Source organism: Euleptes europaea, chromosome 14, assembly GCF_029931775.1.
Source record: "Euleptes europaea isolate rEulEur1 chromosome 14, rEulEur1.hap1, whole genome shotgun sequence".
In the NCBI taxonomy this organism is placed as follows: domain Eukaryota; kingdom Metazoa; phylum Chordata; class Lepidosauria; order Squamata; family Sphaerodactylidae; genus Euleptes; species Euleptes europaea.
The window spans coordinates 39446628-39469742 of record NC_079325.1 but is presented as its reverse complement, the minus strand read 5'-3'; the positions used below and the strand labels follow the sequence as shown (position 1 = coordinate 39469742).

The following is a 23115-nucleotide window of genomic DNA, read 5'->3' as shown; positions in this document are numbered from 1 at the left end:
GAGACAGCCAAATAAGGTTTCCAGCAGTTGGAAGGTGATGCTACATTGCCCTGTATTGTTCCTTGTTTCCTGCCCCATGACTAGCAAACCCAGAATAAACCAAGCAAGAGAAGTGAAACCGTGCAAATGTAAGCTGGCTTTGGAATTCAGCTTTCCTTGTTGCAGAATTTGCCTGCTGACAAAGCCCTGCTCCTTAAGGGACCATAAAATGTGTTGAGATGATTTTGAGCTCCTGCTGGGATTTCCTATTCCCAGGCCCTCACAGCTGGGTCTGCCTCTTCAATTATTCTTGGAACATGAGGCCAGGTAGTCTGTGAGTGACTTCATTTTGCTCCCAACCAACCAGTAAATGTGTGGGTTCCCCAGAGAGTGTAAGAAGCCTTCCTCGCTCTGGTTCTGTCTGACCTTTGTCCATGGCCTCTCTTCTGCAGGTCCATCTGTGCGAAGCGGATGGTGTTCTAGAATTCCTGGGTCGGGGCTCTGCAGAGGCCTCCAGCAGGGCAGTCTTAGTAGCTGTAAAGATGCTCAGAGCCAACGTCACCAAGACAGCCAGGTGAGCTCAGGCTGTGACACCAATCCAAAGAAGGTCTGCCATTGGCTGACAAAGTCTTCTGGAGGTCTGAGTGGCATTAACCCATTAAATTATGCTTGCTTGGGACAACCCTGCTTTTAAAATCAGAACAAGAGTGGCCTCCAATATGAGACTTGAGGGGAGACCGATCTCAATTAAGGGTTGTTGTGTTCTTTTCTACCTGAAAAATGTTGCATATAAATCATAGAATCATAGAGTTGGAAGGGACCACCAGGGTCATCTAGTCCAACCCCCTGCACAATGCAGGAAATTCACAACTACCTCCCCCCCACACCCCCAGTGACCCATACTCCATGTCCAGAAGATGGCCAAGATGCTCTTCCTCTCATGATCTGCCTAAGGTCATAGAATCAGCACTGGCCCATGCAAAATCCAGAAAAAGAACTTTTCATGAGGGCCAACCAAAATGACACAATACATCGTGCAAGCTTTCAAGCCCATTCTTCACCATGTTAGATGCTACAGAAATTTTAAAAATGAAGGAAAAATAGATTTCCCAGGTTAAGATCTTAATATCCTGTCTTGCCGATCTTTTAATGTTAGATGCTGACAGGCTCATAGACTCTCGTTTAAGTTCTGCTGGAGTTAGATTACAGCACTTGTATGTTGGGGAAAAGAAACAAACAATGGTGGGTCATCTCATTTGAAAGAGTCCAGCAAGAACCAAGAATCACTCAAAAAATCATGTGAGAAGCACCTGTCTGATCTAACTGCCTGTATCTGGGTTTGGATTATTTTATAGCAGGATTGTGTGAGTCTCGTGAGCCAGCGTGGTGTAGTGGTTAAGAGCGGTGGTTTGGAGCGGTGGACTCTGATCTGGAGAACCGGGTTTGATTCCCCACTCCTCCACGTGAGTGGCGGAGGCTAATCTGGTGAACTGGATTTGTTTCCCCGCTCCTACACACGAAGCCAGCTGGGTGACCTTGGGCTAGTCACAGCTCTGATAGAGCTCTCTCAGCCCCAACTACCTCATAGGGTGTCTGTTGTAGGGAGGGGGAGGGAAGGTGATTGTAAGCCGGTTTGATTCTGCCTTAAGTGGTAGAGATAGTTGGCATATAAAAACCAACTCTTCTTCTTCTTACTTTTCAAAGGAATGATTTTCTAAAGGAAATCAAGATCATGTCCCGGCTAAAGGACCCAAATATCATCCGCCTTCTGGGGGTGTGTGTACGGGACGATCCATTGTGTATGATCACCGAATACATGGAGAATGGGGATCTTCACCAGTTCCTGTTGCAGAGGCAGAGCAGAAGCACCTTTACGCTCTCCAATAACATTCCCTGTGTCAGGTGACCCAAAGGAAAGGGATGGGGTGTGGCCAGAGAAGAGGAAGTGGTTCAGAGAGATGGGCTGCTAGCCATAATCTATGATTTATGAACGGTTCATATCCACAGTTGATTTATGGAACTCACTTTCATAAGATATATCAATGTCCATTAGCACAAAAGGTTTCTGGAAAGGCTTAGATATCATAGAATCATAGAATCATAGTGTTGGAAGGGACCACCAGGGTCATCTACTCCAATCACCTGCACAATGCAGGAAATTTACAACTACCTTCCCCCCACACCCCCAGTGACCCCCCACTACATGCCCAGAAGATGACCAAGATGCTTTCCCTCATCATCTGCTTAAGGTTATAGAATCAGCATTGCATATGTTCTTGGAAGATTGGCCTGTCATTAGGTATTAGTCATAATAGCTAAGAACTGAACCTCCATGTTCAGAGGCATCCTATCCTTTCAGTCTGAGATCTTTTCCCCAGAAAATTCCAGGGGCTGAATCTGGCACCTTCTGCATGCCATCTCTGTGACAAACTCCTTTGCAATGAGCCTTTCCTCATAGTTGTGTCCCTCATGCGAGCTCTACTTCTGTTTTGTTTTGACTTCTTGGGAATTCTCTCATTGGGGCGGAAAATGACACAGTCTTGGATAATTTACAATGCACTCCTATGCAGAAGTATTCCAATCTAAGCCTATTGATATGCAGGACATCACTCAGTTGCATTTGGGGGGCAAAGTTTGAGTTCCACGTGTAAGAAATTACACATTATGGGAATACACAGGTTGGGTCTTGATTCCCCACCCTGTGTACTAGTTATAAGAACATAAGAATATAAGAAAGGCCATGTAGGATCAGACCAAGATCCATCAAGTCCAGCAGTTTGTTCACACAGTGGCCAACCACGTGCCTCTAGGAAGCCCACAAACAACTGCAGCAGCATTGTCCTGCCTGTGTTCCAAAGCTTCTAATATAATAGGCATGCTCCTCTGATCCTGGAGAGACATGAGTTGCTGGTTCTGCTCAGTTCCCACATCTATGGTGCCTGATCCAGATCAGCCTCCTCCCCACATTGGCCCCTAATTTGCAACTTCAAACAGTCTGGGGGCAGGGGGAGCAGGTTGGACTGGATGCCAAAGGGTCTCACGTTTGACTGTCTGCATCTTTTTGCTTTTTTCAGCTGCCTCCACCTACTGCTCATGGCTACCCAAATTGCCTCTGGCATGAAGTATTTGGCTTCCCTCAACTTTGTGCATCGAGACTTGGCTACGCGCAACTGCCTGGTTGGGAACAACTACACCATCAAGATTGCCGATTTTGGCATGAGCAGGAATCTGTACAGCGGTGATTACTACCGGATCCAAGGCAGGGCTGTGCTGCCTATCCGCTGGATGGCTTGGGAGAGTATCCTCCTGGTAAGAGGGTGGGACAGAAAACCTCCTTTTGTTTGTTTAGGGCCAAAGTGACGGTTAGATGCACTAATTTAGAATCAACATTGTGAAAGGCACTGTACAAAACTTTTCAGAATGGTATGGTGGATGGCAAGGAAAGAGGAGTGAGACAGAATCCTGTCTAGATTGAATACTTACATTGGTCTGATACCACTTAAACATGGCTGTATTTTCGTGCCAGAGCACATGTTTTGTGTACTAAAGGTCTCAGTTTCAGTCCCCAGTACTCCCAGCTAGAGAATCTGAGGATCTTTCTGTCCTTGAGGACTTAAAGAGTCAGGGCCAGAATAAATAATACTGAGCCATTTGAGCCAGTAGTCAGAGTCATATAAGCCAACTACATGTGGGAAGGGCTGTGGCTCAGTGGTAGAGCATTTGTTTGGCAAGCAGAAGGTCCCAGGTTTAGTTCCCAGCATCTCAGTTAAAAGGATCACGTGTTGTGAAAGATCTTTGCCTGAGACCCCGGAGAGCTGCTGCCAGTCCAAGAGGAAAAGACTGAAGTTGATGGACCTATAGTCTGATTCAGTATGAGGCAGCTTCATAAATTCATGTGACATGGATTCCCCCAAAGAATTTTGGGAAATGTAGTTTACATGGAGTGTTGAGAATTCCCTTTTATAGGCCCCAAGGCACCCCCCTCCCCTAAGCGACACTTCCCAGGATTTTCTTAGGAAGAAGAAGAAGAGTTGGTTTTATATGCTGACTTTCTCTACCACTTAGGGAAGACTCAAACTGGCTTACAATCCCCGTCCCTTCCCCACAACAGACACCCTGTGAGGTAGTTGAGGCTGAGAGAGCACTAAAGAGATGTGACTAGCCCAAGGTCACCCAGCTGGCTTCATGTGTAGGAGTGGGGAAACCAACCCAGTTCACCAGATTAGCGTCCGCCGCTCGTGGAGGTGTGGGTAATCAAACTCAGTTCTCCAGATTAGAGTCATGACAGTTTAAACTAGTTTATCTCTCTGGTTTAGTTAGTGTTTAGTTAGTTTTGAAGATAGTTTCATTGTGAAGATCAACCAGTGGAAAGTGGGTGCCCAGTGGAGGAGCTGTTTGCTCACTCTCTACTAAGGCAGCACAGGATGACTCCTGGCAGAACACCCAAACTGTGTTGAACCTTTGAATGCCTTTTGACCTCACGGCCTTCCTCTCCCTCCACGCAGGGCAAGTTCACCACAGCCAGTGACGTGTGGGCCTTTGGTGTGACTCTGTGGGAGATGTTCACGCTGTGTAAAGAGCAGCCCTACAGCTGGCTCTCGGATGAGCAGGTCATCGAGAACACAGGGGAGTTTTTCCGAGACCAAGGCCGTCAGGTACGGGAAACAGGCCCAGCAAAGTGGCTCCAGCCAGGATTGCCAGCTCCGGGTTGGGAAATACCTGGAGATTTTTGGGGTGGAGCATGAGAAGGGAAGGGCTTGGGGAGGGACTTCAATGCCATAGAGTCCAATTGCCCAAGCGGACATTTTCTCCATGGGAACTGATCTCTTGCCTGGAAATCAGTTGTAATAGCGGGAGATCTCCAGCCACCACCTGGAGGTTGGCAATCCTAGCTCCAGCCAGAGCTGCAACAAACCAGACCCAGGGAGTTTCATGGCTCGGTGGGGATTTGAATTTGAGTCTCCCAGATCCTTGCCCAACATTTTCACCGCTGCGTTACCCTGGCTGTCTAGCTGAGCCTCCCTCTGCTCCCCCTTGTTTATTAACCCCTCATTCTACTTCTCCTGACAACAGGCTTATCTCTCCCAACCGCCCCTGTGTCCAAATCTTGTCTTCTCCTTGATGATGAAGTGCTGGAGTCGAGATATCAAGGACCGCCCGGCATTTGAGGCCATCCACCTGTTTCTGGTGGAGCAAATGGACGGGAGCATTTGACCGGCGGAAGAGCCCGAGGGACACGGTAGAGACCGTGATAACGTCGGAGCTGCCTCTGCTTGGCCTATCCTTGCCCGAGTCTCAGGGGGGCTCTTTTCCCACAGTCCGTGAGACCGGGTGGATTGCAGACAAACAGCTGAGGTCATTACCTCCTGGGATTCATCTGTAACACAGGGCGAGAGATGCCTTTTCGCAATGTGACGCACCACAGAGGTTGTGCGGATGGTGGCCATGACAGAAAAGAAGAGTCACACTTGTGGAGATTTGTGTCCTTGGTCAGAATCCACTTTGGGTGAGTTCTCCTCAAAGGAGGCCCCCGTGGCAGCTGCTGCCTCCCTCAGCCGTCTGTGGTGGACTCCACAAGGCCAAGAAAGCACCATCTCATGGAATAATTTTGCATTCCATCTGGAAATACTGTGAGAGGGTCTGTACCTCTTTTCTTCTTACTCATCGTTAGGTGTCTGAAAAGCATCCCTATGCAAAACAAAAACACACTTGGGGAAATAAGAAGCCCAGCATCCCAGGAATTTGACGTTCCCCCAAAAGTCATTTTTTGGCATGTCCTCCTTGCTGAGGTAAACCTACCAAGAGTTGCAGGGGGAAAGGATGGGGGGGTTGCCATTTGTAGCAGCACGACCCACCCAAACAGTGTTGCAAGGTGACATCCTCTAGACCTTGGATGTTAGCGATGTGTTGAGTGGGGAATGTGTGAATTTTTCCACACTGGATTTTATCTCTCTCTTTTTAAAAAAATGAATGTTAATGATCATAGGGAGGCCACTGGACCTAAAGACCTTCCGTTAGCCCACAATCAAGGGATTTTTTGGGGGGAGGGTGCGGGATCTTGTAGGGGGGAAATAGTTGACACTGTTACTACTGCCTTGTGCTTGTGAACTTGTAGCCAAAATGGACTGATGTGCAATTCACCCTGTATCCTGGCCGTGCATTAAGAAGACTCCAAAGAGGAAGGAGGAAAAAAATCACACATGGAGTCTCTGGCTATCAACTTCATATTCATTCAACCTGTTTTCTCCTTTGTTTAAAGATCTCCCTTTTTTATTCCCTTGAATTTCTTCCTCTCTCTTTTTCTGTTATATATATATCTGCATGTCAAAAGCTTTTGGAAATATCTCTGGACCAAATCCTGTTTCCGAAGCTGTTTCATAATTATGGAACTGGGTTTTAACTGCACAGTGCTGCACAGCTGGGAGATTCATTTTTTTTTGAAAAAGAAAGCACCCAACAATCTCAGAAAAGGAAATAGATTGAGGAGAGTAGGACTCGAAAGAGGGAGAGAGTGTATGTGTGTGCAGAGTTAGCAAGAGTTCCAGTAGTCTTTTCTGCCCCTCTACTCTTAGCTAGCAGGTGCGGAATGCATAGCATCAGGTACATTGTTCAGGTGAGCTAGGTGGTGTTTTGCATAGGGTACACTAATCTGGTTGCCTGCTGTAGGTGACTGTGAATAGTCATGGTCTCCCCCCCCAGAAGAATCCTGAGAACTGCAGTTCAGTGAGGGTGCTGAGAATTCTCTGTTAGAGATCGCTAGTCATTCCTTCTTCCTTTCAGAAATACAATTCCCAGGGTTCCCTGGAGAAGACGATTATTATGCTTGGGATGTAGGTAGGCCCAGTCATCAAGGTGTGATTTTCCCTTGACTGATCATTATAGGAGCAAAACCTGATGCTGCTCCTGATGCAACTGTTGTGAGTCCTCAAAGGCCATTCAGGTACCAGCATTTGTTGGAAATGCAGGAGGTGCTTGAAACTAGGATGTACCAGGAGCTGTGGTTGTAAGAGAGGGGAATTGCAAGTTAATTCTAAAATGGGATTCTGCCATCTTGCACTTTCTTGAGGGGTGGAGGCCATTGCCAACAGGCCGTCAAGTGAACTGTGCAGCAGCTGGGGAGGGGGGCAGCCACACTAAAATTATTTTTCCCCAGAAGATTATTTAGGACCATACTGTGTATTTGAGAAGCCAGGAATTTTTTTTTTTTTAAAAAACTGGAGTTTGGCACATACTGGACTGTAGCGTTTTTAACTAGTTAAGATGTATATGCAAACGACTGCAGCCTGATAAGTTGATCAGTGGTCTATGACCATCTCCCAAAATCGGGCTACGGCCAGCCAGGTTTGGCTTTGCAAACAATGTGCTTCCCAATGGACAACGAGTTCTCTTTGTTGCACCTGGCTCCCTGGCTCCCATCACAAATATTCATGACCCAGTGCAATTCCATTGCTTGTGCCCTTGCCTTCTTGCACCATGTTGCAATTTGTCTCTCTGTGTTGAACCGTAGACCAAAGACTGGTTAGTTTAATTATTCTGAATGTGAAATTCAGCTGTTTCACTTGCCTGCATTCCATTGCAGCTACTGTCAACCCTTCTGAATCCTGTAGTATGTTTTCCCTCTCACCTCCTTCCAGCTTCTTATGCCCTACCCATCGTCCCTCCAGAGATCTCTGGCCTTCAACCTCCCCCCCAGGTTCCTCCCTCTTTTGTCCCAAGGCCCCATGTGAGGGTTTTGTTGTTCTCATGCCCAAAGCCACTTCCCTAAGAGCAGCTGTCTTGGGTTTCAACATTCCATGTCTAACCCCTTTCCCTGCAGAGTTAGAATGTTAGTGCACATTCCGTGATGTGGTTTATTGCCTAACTCAGGCAAGGATTGATTCTGCAGCACATTCTGTGGGGTGCTGAACAGAATGGCCTCGCAATTGGGAAAGAGCTCTGTGAGGCCATAAGGTGGAGACCGCTTGGGCCAGCTCCCCCTGCAATTCAGGGGAGAGATGTGTAGTGGTTAGAGTATCCAACTGGGAAGACCCAGGTTCAGTTCATCAACTCCTGCTATAAAGCTCACTGGAGTGGCTTAGCTCTCTCTCTCTCTGCCTAGCATACTTCACAGGCTTGTTCTGAAGACAGAACATGGGGTGAGAGAACTATGTATACTCCCTTTTAGAGGAAGGGCAGGATAAAAAATGTGACAGATGTAGAAGGTGCTTTTAAAAACAATTGTCCTCACAACAACCCTTTAAGGTAGGTCTCTCTCAGGGCCTGACTACATAATACATTGTCCGTGTGTTCATCACGAGTCCTGTCCATAAGGTATGTGCTGGAAATTCCATGCTTGGAATGGAATTCCCAGATATTCAGGGGCCTGATTCGTGTTGGTACTGTGACGTGTTGGGAGAGGGGGTTTAAGGCCTTTTCTGTATGGCTGTTTCCCTCGTGGTCACCCTTCTGTCTACTTCAGGTCTTTGTTTTGATTATGAATGCTGTTTCCAACCATCAGAGGTCGCTTCACTCTCTCCCTGCCTTTCCCCATGTTTTGCCTGCGTTTTGAAATTTGAAATAAAACAGGTCCCTGAAAACGCGGGGAAATGCAGGGGGAGAGCGAGGCGACCTCTGAAGGTTGGAAACAGCATGCATAATCAAAATAAAGATCCAAAGTCCTCAGAGGAGTGACCACGAGGGAAAGAGCCATGCATAAAAGTCCTATGTCATCTCTCCCTGTTCATTTCCTGACCAGACAGCTAGGGTTTGCTCCCCTGGGGAAACTTACATGAAGCCTTTGAGCACATGTAAGTTTCCCCACAGGGACAAATAGTAGCTGCCTGAGTCCTTTCTTTTTCCTTGTATCCAGTAAAAGCTCTATGAGACATCTATCTTGACCAGTGAAGCTCCATTTCAGGTTGGGATAATGGTGCAGGTAGGAAGGTTTAAACACCTGGTTCCACATTCCACAGACCCAGTCTGAACTGGCCCTTTTGCACATCTGAGAATTCAGTTCTGAGCACAGAACTCCTAGCACCCATCTCATGGACAGGACCCGTAGTAAACGTAGCCAGGACACAACGGCAATGTATTGTGTAGTTAGGCCATTTTACAGGGAGGATTAACAGTCACCCAGATTCTAGCCACTATATCCTACTGCTTCCTTTCCCCCCATAAAACACATGTTTGGATGTGGTTTTTCCTTCTTGATTGCAGGAGGAATAGGAGAAAAGAGGAACTGTCAGACCACTGAGCCCTGTAGCCCAAAACTGTCTACACTGGCCTGCAGTAGATCTGGGTCTCTCCCAGCTTTGCTACCTGGAGATACCAGTGGTCAATACCAAGCAAGGGCTGTACCACTAAGCTACAACTCCCTTGGTGGGAGAATACAACATAGTCTGGGGACAGGGTTGTCAGGTCCCTCTTCGCCACCAGTGGGAGATTTTTGGGGTGGAGCCTGAGAATGGCGAGGTTTGGAGAGGGGAGGGACTTCAATGCCATAGAGTCCAATTGCCAAAGCAGCCGTTTTCTATCGGTTGGAGATAAGTTGTAATAGCAGATCTCCAGCTAGTACCTGTCGTGGCAACCCTATCTGGGGATATCCTTACTGGCAATCTGAATCTTTAGCCACCTGAGAAACCAGTTTGGTTGCATGCTCTTTTATGCGCCCCTGCTCCTGTGTCTTTTTAACAGCAGCTCAGTCCCCAGACAATAGTAGATGATAACGTTTCTGTGCCACATACAGCATAAAACATCACCAGCAAATTGCTCCAGTTTGTCACTGTTAAAGACACAAGAGCGGCCAAGAGGTCAGCTGGTAACTCTAGAAGCCACTAGCCAAAAGCTTCAGCTATCCAGCAAATTGGCAAGTAGGGCCACACCCAGGTCTTGTTGCGTGTCACCCTGTTATCAGGCTAACGGTTTTGGAACATTTCATAAATGAGCAGCCGTTCTGCACCCCTTGCCTACTATTTGTTCTAGATTTCCTGGAGGAGGGCAACTTTTTCTTTTTTTCTTTTCCACATTACTTGAAGTTTGAAACTGTGGATCCATTTGCCATTTGTCCCAGAGCACATACAATTTCCTCATCCCAGACAAGGCCTTCTTCTTCCGCCTCTTTTTTCTTTTTACTAACCTTGCTTGGTTGTATGCCGTTTCTTTCGGCTGTTGTATGGCTGTGTACATATTGTATTTAGAAATGGCATTCAGATGTGTACATAGTATAATATATTGGAATTTAACCAGCTGTTCCTCCACAATCACACCCTCACTGTGGGGTTGTTGTTGTTTTTTTATATTGACAAATGACCAATAAATTCTGTTGGTTTTCAGTTTTGCATTATTTTTCCTCTCTGCTTCTGCATAGGGTTATCAACTCTGGCTTGAACAATTCCTGGAGATCTTGGGGCAGCGCCTGGTGAGGGAACTTAGCAGGGCAGTGATTCCATAGAGTCCATACTCTGAAGGTGCCATTTCCTCTAGGGGAACTGATCTCTGTAGTCTGGGGGGGCAGTTGTAATTCCAAGAGAACTCCGGCCCCACCTGGAGGTTAGCAACCCTACTTCTGTACCTCGTAAAGAACCAGATCCATGCTGGGGGTTATAGGAAGAGACTGAAAATAAAACAGCCAATATTGTAATGCCCTCGTATAGAGCTTTGGTGTGTCCCCATGTGGTCTACTGTGTACGGTTCTGGTTTGAAAGGATACCGCAGTGATGGAAAAAATGCAGAAAAGGGCAGCCAACATTATTACTGGGTTGCAGCACCTTTCCTGTGAGGAAAAGCTACGAGTCTGGGCCTTTTCTGCTTAGAAAAAGGTGATTAAAGGGGACATGATAGAGGTTTATAAAATTATGCATAGGATACAGAAAGTAGATAGATTTTTGTCCCTTTCTCATATTACTAGAACTCAGGAGTACCCAATGACGTTGATGGGCAGTGCATTCAGGACAGACAAAAGAACATACCTTTTTTAGTCAACAAATAAAGAAATTATGGAATTCACTCTCAGGATATGTAGTGATGGCCACAAGCATGGATGGCTTTAAAAGGGGGTTAAGCAGATTCAAGGAGGAGAGGTCCATTAGTGGCTATTAGCCGTGGTGACTAAAGGGAACCTCCATATACAGAGGCAGCCAAACTCTGGTTACTAGTGCTAGGAGATTATTGTCAGGGGAAGGTCTTGACCCCTGTGCCCTGTTTGTTCGCCTTCTGGCATAACTGGTTTGGCTGCTATGTGAAACACGATGCTAGACTAGATAGATCACTGATCTGATCCAGCAGGGCTCTTCTTATTTCTTTATCCATTCCCTGCAATTTCTGACATGAAAAAAACACACACATGACAAATAGAAGCTGTTTAACTGGCTTTCAAGCAAGTTCATTAAAATTGCTTGATTAAATATGTTTACATATTGCAAAAATCTCAGAGACTGTGTTGCCTTTTGAAGCTCCCATAGGATCTGGGAGAAATAATTCAGCTTTGAATAGATAGTACTTGGAGCAGGATCCTATCTGAAGATCTCTGGGTATAGGGAGGCCCGTATGAGAGCAGGCATTCCGAAGCCGAAAACCATGACTCGTAACTGGAAGCGGGCAATGACTGGTGCGGACTTACAATGGGCAGCAGTGTCTAAACTCTGGTCATTCTGCAGCATCATTTCAACTGGAACACATGAACACATGAAGCTGCCTTATACTGAATCAGACCCTTGGTCCATCGAAGTCAGTATTGTCTCCTCAGACCGGCAGCGGCTCTCCAGGGTCTCAGGTAGAGGTCTTTCACATCATCTACTTGTCTAGTCCCTTTAACTGAAGATGCTGGGGATTGAACCTGGGACCTTCTGCGTGCCAAGCAGATGCTCTACCACTGAGCCACAGCCCCTCCCACACCTGATGCAGATCTGGCAGCATCTACCAATCCCCAGCAGAGGCAGGGACCTCGGCACCCAGTAATTCTATCGCTCCACTGAATTTACATAAAGGCACTGAAAGATGTGTGATGGGGATGGAGAAGAGAAACATGTACAAATACTTCCTATTCATTTCACACATTTTTTCCCCCTCTTCAGACTTTCACCCTGACAAAGGTAACCATTTGGGGTGTTTGTTTTTAGAATCCAGCGCCTAACTATAGAGGATCATTCAGAGGTGTGCCTTGCCACATATCAACGGGGAAGTATCCATTAACCTTCATTTACCCAAGCGTAAGGCTATTTATCATCTGAGATGTGTGCAAAGAGGACGTGCCATCCAGAGCTACATTCAGGGGCTGGTGAGGTGCACATGAACACAAGAAGCTGCCTTCTACTGAATCAGACCCTCGGTCCATCAAAGTCAGTACTGTCTACTCAGACCAACAGCGGCTCTCCATGGTCTCAGGCAGGGGTCTTTCATATCCCCTACTTGCCTAGTCCCTTTAACTGGAGATGCCGGGGATTGAACCTGGGACCTTCTGCATGCCAAGCAGATGCTCTACCACTGAGCCACATCCCCTCCCACACCTGATGCAGATCTGGCAGCATCTACCAATCCCCAGCAGAGGCTGGCTAAAAGAAGACCATACAAAAAGGGTCATACAAAGATGCAGCAGGCAGATTCCTCTGTGGTTGTGTGTGCTTTATGCCTCGTTGGAGCCTTATCTTCTCTTGCAGAATACTAACATGCTCTGTTACAGAGCGGAGAATCACTGATGGGGGCACACAAGGGAAAGAATATTTCTCATTTTAAAACAGAGGTGGTTTTCCCTGAGTGCAAAACTCCAAAAATGTTCAGAACTGCAGAATTTGGTACATGCCAGAAGCCTGATCACACCATGAGGAAAATTGTCCCTGGAGCTGATAAGTACAGAGCCAATTGAAGCGATCACAGGGGACAGAAAGCCCTCTGAGCCCCACACAAACAGACAGAGCTTTGTCCTGGGAGCCCAGGTAACTCCGCCTCGAGTGGCATTTCCTTGTGCTCAAATTGAGTAATAAAGGCCCGCCTGATTTGGACTGAAAATCTTGAACTTCCTGGTTTGCACCAGTAAGCAAGAAGCAGCAGAGCAAACTGCTGAACAATTTCAGAGTAAGATCATGGCCTACCGAGACCTGGTAAGAGATTGGCACAAAGGCATCCTGGCTCTGGAGGAGGGTGACTGGGCGTCAGCCTTGCAGATCTTCCGAAGCATCGAAACGCCTTCCTCAAAAACTGAGTTCAACATTGGCTGCATCCATCTCTTAAGAGGAGACCTGGAAGAAGCGCTGGAGGTAAGTCACATCCATTTTACACATTTATAGGCAACAGACCTGGGTTTCCCATAGAGTAGGTAGAGCATTATAAAATAATGCATGGTGTGGTGTGGCTGGAGAGAGCCTTTCTTCCTCCTCTCAAAAGATTAAAATTTGCAGGTCACCTGATAAGTTTGATAGGCAAAAGACTTAGGACAGACAACACTTATTTCTATATTTGAAGGATTTAGAGAGAGATTTATTATTACTGCATTAGCCAGAAAAAAATACAAACCTTGTCAATAAAACCCATTACAAGATAAAATAATCTCTTTGTAAAAAATACAGATAAAATTGTATCAATTAAAATTAACCTTATTAACACTAGTAACCTTTTCCGAGCGGGATTTTAATTGCTGCAGAACAATATTTGGCTACCTGTAAGTATCACTGAGAGTCTCCCTCCCATAAGAGGAATTTCATTTTCTCTTCCTCCGGACTGGATTCCATTGTGTTAATGAGAGGAAGAATTAGCTTCTGATGGATTCCCTTGTAATGTGTGTGTGTTAAGTGCCATCAAGTCGCTTCTGACCCATGGCAACCCTATGAATGAAAGTCCTCCAAAATGTCCTAACTTTGACAGCCTTGCTCAGATCCTGCAAATTGAGGGCTGTGGCTTCCTTTATTGAGTCAGTCCATCTCTTGTTGGGTCTTCCTCTTTTCCTGCTGCCCTCAACTTTTCCTAGCATGACTGTCTTTTCCAGTGACTCTTGTCGTCTCATGATGTGACCAAAATACAATAGTTTAGTCATTTTAGCTTCTAGGGTCAGTTCAGGCTTGATTTGATCTACAACCCACTGATTTGTGTGTGTGTGTTTTTTGGCAGTCCACGGTATCCGTAACACTTTCCTCCAACACCACATTTCAAAGGAATCTATTTCTTCTCTTGTAATAGATACACCTAAATAGAACATGACTTATACTTTCCATTTCACCTGACCTGAAGGATTTATAGAGTTACCTCCCGCTCAAAAAACAAACAAACAAACAAAAAAACATGGAACCCAAGGCAGCTAACAAAAATAAAGCAATCTGCATCATGGATAAAGAACAATAAAAACAGAACCAAGAGCATCAGTCTCTAAATACTTCTCAACACTTTATTAAAAAATTAGAGAATTCAAGGAATGTGATACATATATTGGCATAAGATAGAAAGTACCATCAAGTCACAGCTGACTTATGGCGACTCTGTAGGGTGTTCAAGGCAAGAGACAAACAGAGGTGGTTTGCCAGTGCCTTCCTCTGCACAGCAACGCTGGTATTCCTTGGTGGTCTCCTATCCAAATACTTGCCCGGGTCAACCCTACTTGCCCGGGTCAATCCCAGGCTAGCCTGATCTCACCTGATCTCAAAAGCTGAGATCAGGTGAGATCAGGCTAGCCTGGGGCTATCCAGGTCAGATATATATTGATATAATGCTAAATATTGGTTTAATTTTTTTTAGAGCCCCAATGACAGGGAGCGGCTACCACGGGGGAAATGACTGCTGTGTGGCTGGGACCAGGAAAATCCCAACTTTCCCACCCACACGGCAGCCATCCAGGCTATGCTGTCATCTTTCCCAAAATTTCAGAGCAAAGCGAGTAGATCAGAGAAAAGCTGGGGAAACCCCAGCAGGTGCAAGAATGTGGGAAAGCAGAGAAAAAACCCATTTGCAGTACATACCGTAATTAGAATGGAATATGAAATAGAATAATTGGAATGAAAATGCAGAGAATTAGCTGGCACTTTAAAAGGGGGTTAGACGAATTCCTGAATGGAAAGTCCATTGATGACCAGTGTGGTGTAGTGGTTAAGAGCGGTGGATTGGAGCGGTGGAGTCTGATCTGGAGAACTGGGTTCGATTCCCCACTCCTCCACTTGAGCGGAGGAGACTAATCTGGTGAACTGGGTTTGTTTCCCCACTCCTACACACAAGGCCAGCTGGGTGACCTTGGGCAAGTCACAGCTCTGTTAGACCTCTCTCACTCCCACCCACCTCACAGGGTGTCTGTTGTGGGGAAGGGAAGGTGATTGTAAGCCAGTTTGAGTATCCCTTAAGTGGTAGAAAAAGTCGGCATATAAAAAGTAACTCTTCTTCTTCTTCTAGTCAGGATAGCTAAAAGGAACCATATTCAGAGGTGGTATACCTCTAAATACCAGTTCCTGGTGACGGCAACAAAACAGGGCAGCTTGGCTTTCCATGCCTTGCTGGTATACCGTACAGGGTATCTGGTTTATTGCTTTGCAAAACTGGATACTGGACTAGATGGATCCTTGGTCTGATCCAGTCAGATTTGCTTATCTTAACTCCAGGAAATCCTTGCTCTTTAAGAAGCACACCTGTACAGCACACGTGCTTTGAATCACATTTGTCACATTTACTTTGCCATCCCACACAGAGATAAATCCTTCTATGTTCATTGAAACTGTTAGCCTTTTTATGAGTATAGGAAAACAAAAATCTTAAGTGTGCATCGAAGATACAGTGTGTGAAGAGGCAATGAAAAGCAATACAGTTTTAACACGAGAGGCACAGAGTGGAGAATGATATCTCACTTTCCAGAGAAGCAAGAAATATCTGGGAGGAGCAGGTGCTAAGCAAAGTTATGAGTCTCAGGAGAAATGAGTCAGCACCATCCCCAAATTGTGGAATTTGCCAGCGTTAGGCAGACCCAGATCCTCCCCCTCCTTTATCATGAATGGTTATTTAAAGAGCATGCTTCTGAACATGTCCAAAGAGAACCTATACCGCTCGTCTAGAATTAAGCAAGCCAAGTTTCCAGGTCCAAAAGAAAGGCCCCTGTCACCTCCTGGCAGGTCTGAGCTGTGCCGCATTTCTTTTTACGGTAAAGAGCAGTGGCACGTGTCCAGTTCACACAGACCAGCAAATGAGATGGAAGAGCCCTAAAGTGGTAGAACGGGTTGCATAAGTTGTACTTGTGGATTCCAGCTTTGAATGAAAACTCCCTGCAAACAGAACATTTTTAACACAGCACAGCCTCCAAAATGCGATCCTCTACCTGCAGGAGGAAGTGGTGCCGTCCATGCCATCACCTTGTTCCCACCTTATTCTCTGACATGTGTGAACCAGGCTGCCTCCTTGGTGCCTCTTTCTTGGGTGGGTTCTGTGCAAGTGGAAAGCAGGAAGCAGTTGCTTCAGCAGGCAGATTCCAGAAGAGATACCATTTTTCTGCCTCCACATTCCATTCTCAATGAGCCAGCGCGGTGTAGTGGTTAAGAGCAGTGGACTCTAATCTGGAGAACCGGGTTTGATTTCCCACTCCTCCACATGAGCGGTGGAGGCTAATCTGGTGAACTGGGTTGGTTTCCCCACTCCTACACACGAAGCCAGCTGGGTGACCTTGGGCTAGTCACCGTTCTCTTCAAGCTCTCTCAGCCTCACCTCATAAGGTGTCTGTTGTGAGGAGAGGAAGGGAAGGAGATTGTAAGACGGTTAGATTCTCCTTAAAAGGTAGAGAAAATTGGCATATAAAACCTAACTCCTCCTCCTCCTCCTCCTCTTCTTCTTCTTCTTCTTCTTCTTCTTTTCCTCCTCCTCCTCCTCCTCCTCCTCCTCCTGTCTAGCTCAAATGAGCATCATTTTGGGCTTCAAGTATAAAACTATGTCACTGAAAAGGAACTAGAAGCTCTAAATACTGGACCAAGATGTGAAGGCCAGTTCACTCATAGTCTTGATGATACCCCTGGGCAATGCACAAAAAAAAGAAGAAGAAAAAAAGGCTGGATTCTTTCTTGTTTAGCTAGAATTGGAGTAGGCCACCTTTGTGACTTGAGTGCCAGCCTTCCCACAATACCTACCTGTGAAGACATTGGCATGCCAGCAATCAGAAGGGGAAGCCTGCAGATTGTATTTGGCTGGACACGCTAGCAGGTATCCAGTCACACAATTCCTCAGATAAAACAGTATTTTTGTTTTTGAAGAAACCTCTGTGTGTGTGCACGCGCGCCGTCAAGTCACAGCTGACATCTGGTGACCCCATAGGATTTTCAAGGCGAGAGACATTCAGAGGTGGTTTTGCCATTGCCTGCCTCCATGTAGGCTGGATTTTGAGAGAACTGTGACTGGCCCAAGGTCACCAAGCGGGCTTCAATGTGGAGGAGTGGCTCTGCAGATTAGGCCTAAAACGCATGGTCACTTAGCCCAGTTCCAGCCCCGTTCCAGCCCCGTTCCCTCCCAGTTTCACCCAGGATCGAATCCTGGCTGGAACAGGGAAGAAAGGAGGCTAAAGCGAACGTGCGTTTTCGCCCAAAGAAAGTCTTTTTAAAATTTCTTAATGGAAGTAATTAATGCTACTTTGTTCTACTAATCCTTTTATTATTGTTGTCCTTTTTACCCTTTTTTCTTATTTCTTTCTGTTTTCTTTTTTGTTATAGTAAGGGATAGATAAATAATGGAAATAAATATTAGGATTAGAAATTCTATGCAAAAGAATATACAAATATATTTTGAGATGGAGGAGGGTGTAGGGGAAGTTAACCTATGATAGAAAACATTTGCCAAGATTGTTACATTCAATCTATTCTGATGTTTGTTTATTTGTATTTGCTGAACTATGTGTTTAATAGTTTAGAAAAATAAAAAAATTGCATACAAAAAGAAAGAAAGTCTTTTTTAAAACGAGGCTTGGATTCCCCCCCCCCTTCTTTCAGGTAGCTCCGTTTTTTAAATGCTTTTAAAAATGCTTTTAAAATTTTAAATGCTTAAAAAAAAATTACGGTAAATGCTTTTAAAATTTTAAATGCTTTTTTTAAAAAAGTGCTTTTAAAATTTAAAAAAATGCTTTTAAAATTACAAGGGGGGGAGGGGGAAGCCTCCATCAGTCAATTCGAAAGGACCAATCACCAGGAGCTGGGGGGGGCTTACTCAGCAGGAACCCACATTTTCTGTTTACATGGATCCATTTGCACACAGTTTAGTCCCTGCTCATTCCAGGTAATGCGGGTTCATTTGATCCTGGGTGGAACGGGGCTGGAACTGGGCTGGAACTGGGCTAAGTGACCATGCATAGAGTCTGCCACAGTCTTAACCATTTCCCCCTCCCATTGAAGAACCTTGCTGTGCTATTCCTGAGGGTGCAACTGACTCCCAAGAACAAAATGTCAGGGAGCTCAGGTGGAGGATGGATGCTACAAAGTCCAAGGATAGTTGGATATGTAGCACTGGGGGTGAGCGAAGCCACAGAGATTCTTCCAGTGCAGGCCGCACCCTGGGCCCTAGGACAGCAGACCAGCCCTGCATGCCAAGCAAAATGGTCCAAGCTTTGTTCTAGAGTAGGGTTGCCAACCTCCAGGTAGTAAGTGGAGATCTCCTGCTATTACAACTGATCTCCAGCCGATAGAGATCAGTTCACCTGGAGAAAATGGCCACTTTGGCGATTGGACTCTATGGCGTTGAACTTGAAGCCCCTCCCCTCCCCAAACCCCACCCTCCTCAGGCTCTGTCCCCCAAAACCTCCTGCTGGTGGTGAAGAGGGACCTGGCAATCCTATTCTAAATTAAAAAAAAAAAATGCTGGCGTTCAGCCTTGCAGAAAGACACTTTCCCTGTGATCAGAGGCACTGTTCTTCGTAATAATTTGATATGTCTCAGGGCTGAACTTTGGCTCACATTTTCTTTCGGAAATACAACTGCGGGCATAACCCAGCAGACTGTTCAGCTGTACAAGCCTCATTGAACTAGCTGTGAGCCGCTGCTGTCCCCTTGCACCAGGGTTTTGTGCATTTATTAAAAACATTTATATGCTGCTTTCCCACCCAAATAGGGTCACCAAGGATTGCCAACTCCAGTTTGGAAAACTCCTGGAGATTTGGGGCTGGAGATTGGGAAGGGTGGAGTTTGGGGAGGGACCTCAGCAGGGTAAAATGCCACCGAGTCCACCCTCCAAAGTAGCCTTTTTTCCCCAGGGGGACTGATCTCTATAGCCTGGAGTTCCATTGTAATTCCAAGAGATCTCCAGGCCCCAGCTGGAGGTTGGCCACCCATAGCTTCCCACTGGATTGTGCATTAGTTTATGCAAAGCTTATCTGGAATTCCCCAGAAATGCATTATAAACAGCATTGGCTCATATTTTAAGCCTGAACCGTTTTCTGTCTCACATGCTTCATTCCCAGCATTCCTGAGCCCTGACAGTGGCTGACAGTCAAGTTTTGGATCTTTACCAACACTGAACAAGCCATATTCGTGGTGGGTGTCAATTGTTACCCATCTCTGCTCCTGTGCCTTTGGCAGCCCGACATGTTGTCATGAAGCCAGTGAAGATCTCCCCTCATGTTATCTCCATGTCAGGAAAAAGGGGGATAAATTAATCCTTCCCTGCTGCAGTTACATTCACAGGAGCAGCCACAATCTTAAAAGGTTGGCGACTTCAGTACTAATTGGGAATGTTATTTGTGTCCCCCATCTCCACTCCAGGCATTTGACCAAGCAGTTTCCAAGGACAAGTGTTTAGCTGTGGGCTTCTACCAACGAGGCTACGTCCGCCTGCGGCTGGAGAGGTGAGTGCTGCTGTATGGTCACAGGGATGAGAATCAGCTAATTAAAGGTCACCACACAATCATGTCCATCAGGCAAGCCCAAAGTCTTATCTCCTTGAAGATCAGGCAGGGAAACGGAGACTCTGAAGAACAATCCCAGGATAGGGGCTGGTGCTAATCGTGAGTTCAGGAGAAGCCCACGTAGAGAGTATAACTCTGAACACATGTTTTGCTGTTGAAGACCCCCAGTTCAATTCTTGGGATCTCCAGCTAAAGGATCTGGTGATACAGATATGGGAGAAGATCCCCTGGACCGCCATTGCTGGTCAGAGCAGACAGCACTGAGCTAAACAGACCAGATTTCTGCTTCAGTGTAAGGGCACCGAAAGCAATCAGCGGGCAATACATTCAGGATGAAAGTACTTCTTCAGACAGCACATAGTTAACTTATAGAATTCACTGCCACAAGATGGCTTGAAAGGGGGACTCGACAAGTTAACACAGCCGTGATGACTAAATGGAACCTCAATATACAGAGGCAGATGAATACCTTTAAATGGGGGCAACAAAGGGAAGTGCTGTGGCCTTCACAACCTCCTTGTGGACTTCCTGGCTAAGTGAGTAGCTGGGGCACCGTTATCCATTTATTAGAACCTGTATCTTCCATTCAAAGTTTGAACCTGTAACTACTATGCCACACGAATTCTCTGTTCTGATCTTACATTAGCACAAAAGCTCAAAGCAAGACTTTCTTCTTGTTTTTCCCGAGGCAGGTACGAAGAAGCCCTGAACGACTGCCGGCTGGCTCTGGACCACCTCCGAAAAAACTCCTTTATTGATTACAAGCAGCTGGGTCTGAAGTTTGTGTTGTGTGCCTGGGAGGTAGGTGATGGCAGAATACTGAGTAGCAAGTAGGGTTGCCAGCCTCCAGATGGTGGCTGGAGATTTCCCTCTATTACAACTGATCTCCAGGCGACAGAGATCAGTTTCCCTGGAGAAAATGTCTGCTTTGGTAGTTGGACTCTATGGCATTGAAGTCCCTCCCCTCCCCAAACCCCGCCCTCCTCAGGCTCCACTCCCAAAATCTCCAGGTATTTCCCAACCCAGAGCTGGCAACTCTAGGTAGGAAAATAACTAACAGGTCTCGACTATGGAGAGCTCTCCAGTGGGTCCCCAGCCCTTCCTTCCCTCAGTGACATGTGGAATATTGCAAGAAATTTGGCAGCAGTGGAGAGGTTGAAAAACAATGCCAGCTTGGGGAGGGGGTGTTCAGCATGATCAAGCGCCTTCCAAGGGGTGCAGAGCGTAGCTCAGATAATGAGATGTGGGCGTGGGTCTGGGAGATGCCCCCATCTGAATCTCATGAATGCCACAAACACTTTAGGTAACATAAGCAAGCCTCTCTCTGAGCTTCACTTCCCATCTTCAATAAAGATGGGGGGGGGTAATAAAAATATTTTAAAAATAGCTTAAATTGGTACAAACAGCAAAAAAAGTAAATAATAGGGCTAATTGGCATTTATGCGGAGATTTAGAGATGAAAAACACGGCATAGCTATAATCTCAGTTATCCTTACAAGAACCCTGCAAAGTATGATTATCTTCTTATTGCAGATTGGGGGGTGAGCTTAGGGCGCTTTAGCTTGTCCAGGGTCACCTAACGAATCCATAGCAGAGGTGAGATTTGAACCAGTAACCTCCTAGTTGGCCCTGACCTGGATGGCCCAGGCAAGCCTGATCTCGTCAGATCTCAGAAGCTAAGCAGGGTCAGCATTGGTTAGTATTTGGATGGGAGACCACCAAGGAATACCAGGGTTGCTGTGCAGAGGAAGGCACTGGCAAACCACCTCTGTTAGTCTCTTGCCATGAAAACTCCAAAAAGGGGTCGCCATAAGTCAGCTGCGGCTTGACGGCACTTTACACACACACAAACTCCTAGTTTATAGCACAGACTCTTAGCCATGTTTAAATGAAAATTAAATTTGCTTACTTCAATAAAATTAGTTTTTGTTTTTTTTAAGTGAAGAGTGGCTAAATACTTGTCTATCATCCCAGCACCTTTGCATACATTGGCTAGAACAATGGCAGCAGACTCATGCAAATTTGGGTGTGACGCTGCTTGACAGTTTTCCCTTATAGCTTCTTAAGGGATAGAAATGAACATTATTTTTTAAATTACAGCTAAAAATTCAGAGAAAGGGCATGGAGCTTATGGCTGTAACCTGTGTATCCCAAAGGAAGAGCCACCTAGGATCACTCTAAATGAAGAGGGTTAGTTTGTTTTAAAAAGGGAAATTCTGAGATACTTCTTAGTCATGGTAGCTCCGTTGGTCCCACACAATGAGAAACCCAGAGCAAGTGGGTCAAAACTGCTGCCTGTCTTGCTGTCCTCTAAGGAGCTGAGATATGTCTCCTTCCCACTTCTGCCAAACCATTGACCGATGGGGGGTTGTTGATCCGTTCCTTGCACTGCTAATGCTGCCTTTAACTTATGCCAGAAAACAAGCTCGTGGAATCCTTCTTATTAAAGGGAATGCAAAATAATAATAATAATAAACGAGAGAAACCCAGAGCATGTATGTCAAAACTGCTTGCTGCCCGTCTTGCTGTCCTCCAAGGAGCTCAGATATGTGGTCCTCCCTACTTCTACATTATTCTTGCAATAACCTTATAAAAGTAGGTTGAGAGTGAAGTATTAATTAATTAATTAATTGTCCTTACCTTTCTTTCCAAGGAGGGCCCAAAGCAGTTTACATGTTTTTCTCTCCTTCATTTTATCCTCACAACCCTGTGAGATAGTTTAGGTTAAGAATGTGTGATGGCCCAAAGGTCAACCAGCAAGCTTCAACAGCTGCCCAGTGACTGTAATGGGCAGTGCAAGGATTTGAACCCAGTTTGGGGACTAATCAAACACCCTTATCTGGATCAGCTAAAGGTTTGTAATGCTGAATTTCAGCCACATCTGTTGGGACAGTAAGTTTTCCTACATGGGATACCAAAGGTAATACTATAGTCTGAGCGTTCATCCTCTGTTTCCTCCTGAGGAGGAATTTGGTGTGGCCTAAGAGATGTTCCAGCATCCAGCTGAGATGTTCTTTCCTGTGTGATCTGCAGGTGCTGTATAATACTGCTGCGGTCTACTGCCGGCTCGGGAAGTGGCAGGATGCTCAATGCACCCTGGAAGAGGCCTTCGAGTGGATCCCCAAGGGTCAGACCTTATGCCTCAGTGCTGCTCTGGAGCAAGTGCAGGTGGGAGGTTCTTCCCCTAAAACTAGAACCGCCATTTTGCCTAAGCAGTATGACCACTAGAAAGAGTGAGGGTGTTTTTTAATGCCCTGTTAGGAAGCCAGAGCCTAAACAGCCCAATCCATTTAAAGCTGTAGAATTGTATGGCATATCAATGTTCT

At 46.0% G+C, this 23115-nt stretch overlaps 2 protein-coding genes across 3 annotated transcripts in view; both read left to right on the top strand.

The window, feature by feature from the left end:
• LOC130486764 (discoidin domain-containing receptor 2-like) overlaps positions 1-5193 on the top strand; it is a 28690-nt gene extending 23497 nt beyond the window's left edge. For both annotated transcript variants that reach the window (XM_056860058.1, XM_056860057.1), the window contains exons 13-17: positions 432-553; positions 1684-1881; positions 3054-3288; positions 4485-4634; positions 5053-5193. In XM_056860058.1, coding sequence (XP_056716036.1) covers positions 432-553; positions 1684-1881; positions 3054-3288; positions 4485-4634; positions 5053-5193 — 846 coding nt within the window. The remainder of the gene's footprint in view (positions 1-431; positions 554-1683; positions 1882-3053; positions 3289-4484; positions 4635-5052) is intronic.
• Positions 5194-13034: 7841 nt separating this feature from the next.
• NOXA1 (NADPH oxidase activator 1) overlaps positions 13035-23115 on the top strand; it is a 28826-nt gene continuing 18745 nt past the window's right edge. The window contains exons 1-4 of the mRNA XM_056860063.1: positions 13035-13208; positions 19647-19729; positions 20482-20590; positions 22823-22957. Of these exons, the coding sequence (XP_056716041.1) occupies positions 13035-13208; positions 19647-19729; positions 20482-20590; positions 22823-22957 (501 nt within the window). The remainder of the gene's footprint in view (positions 13209-19646; positions 19730-20481; positions 20591-22822; positions 22958-23115) is intronic.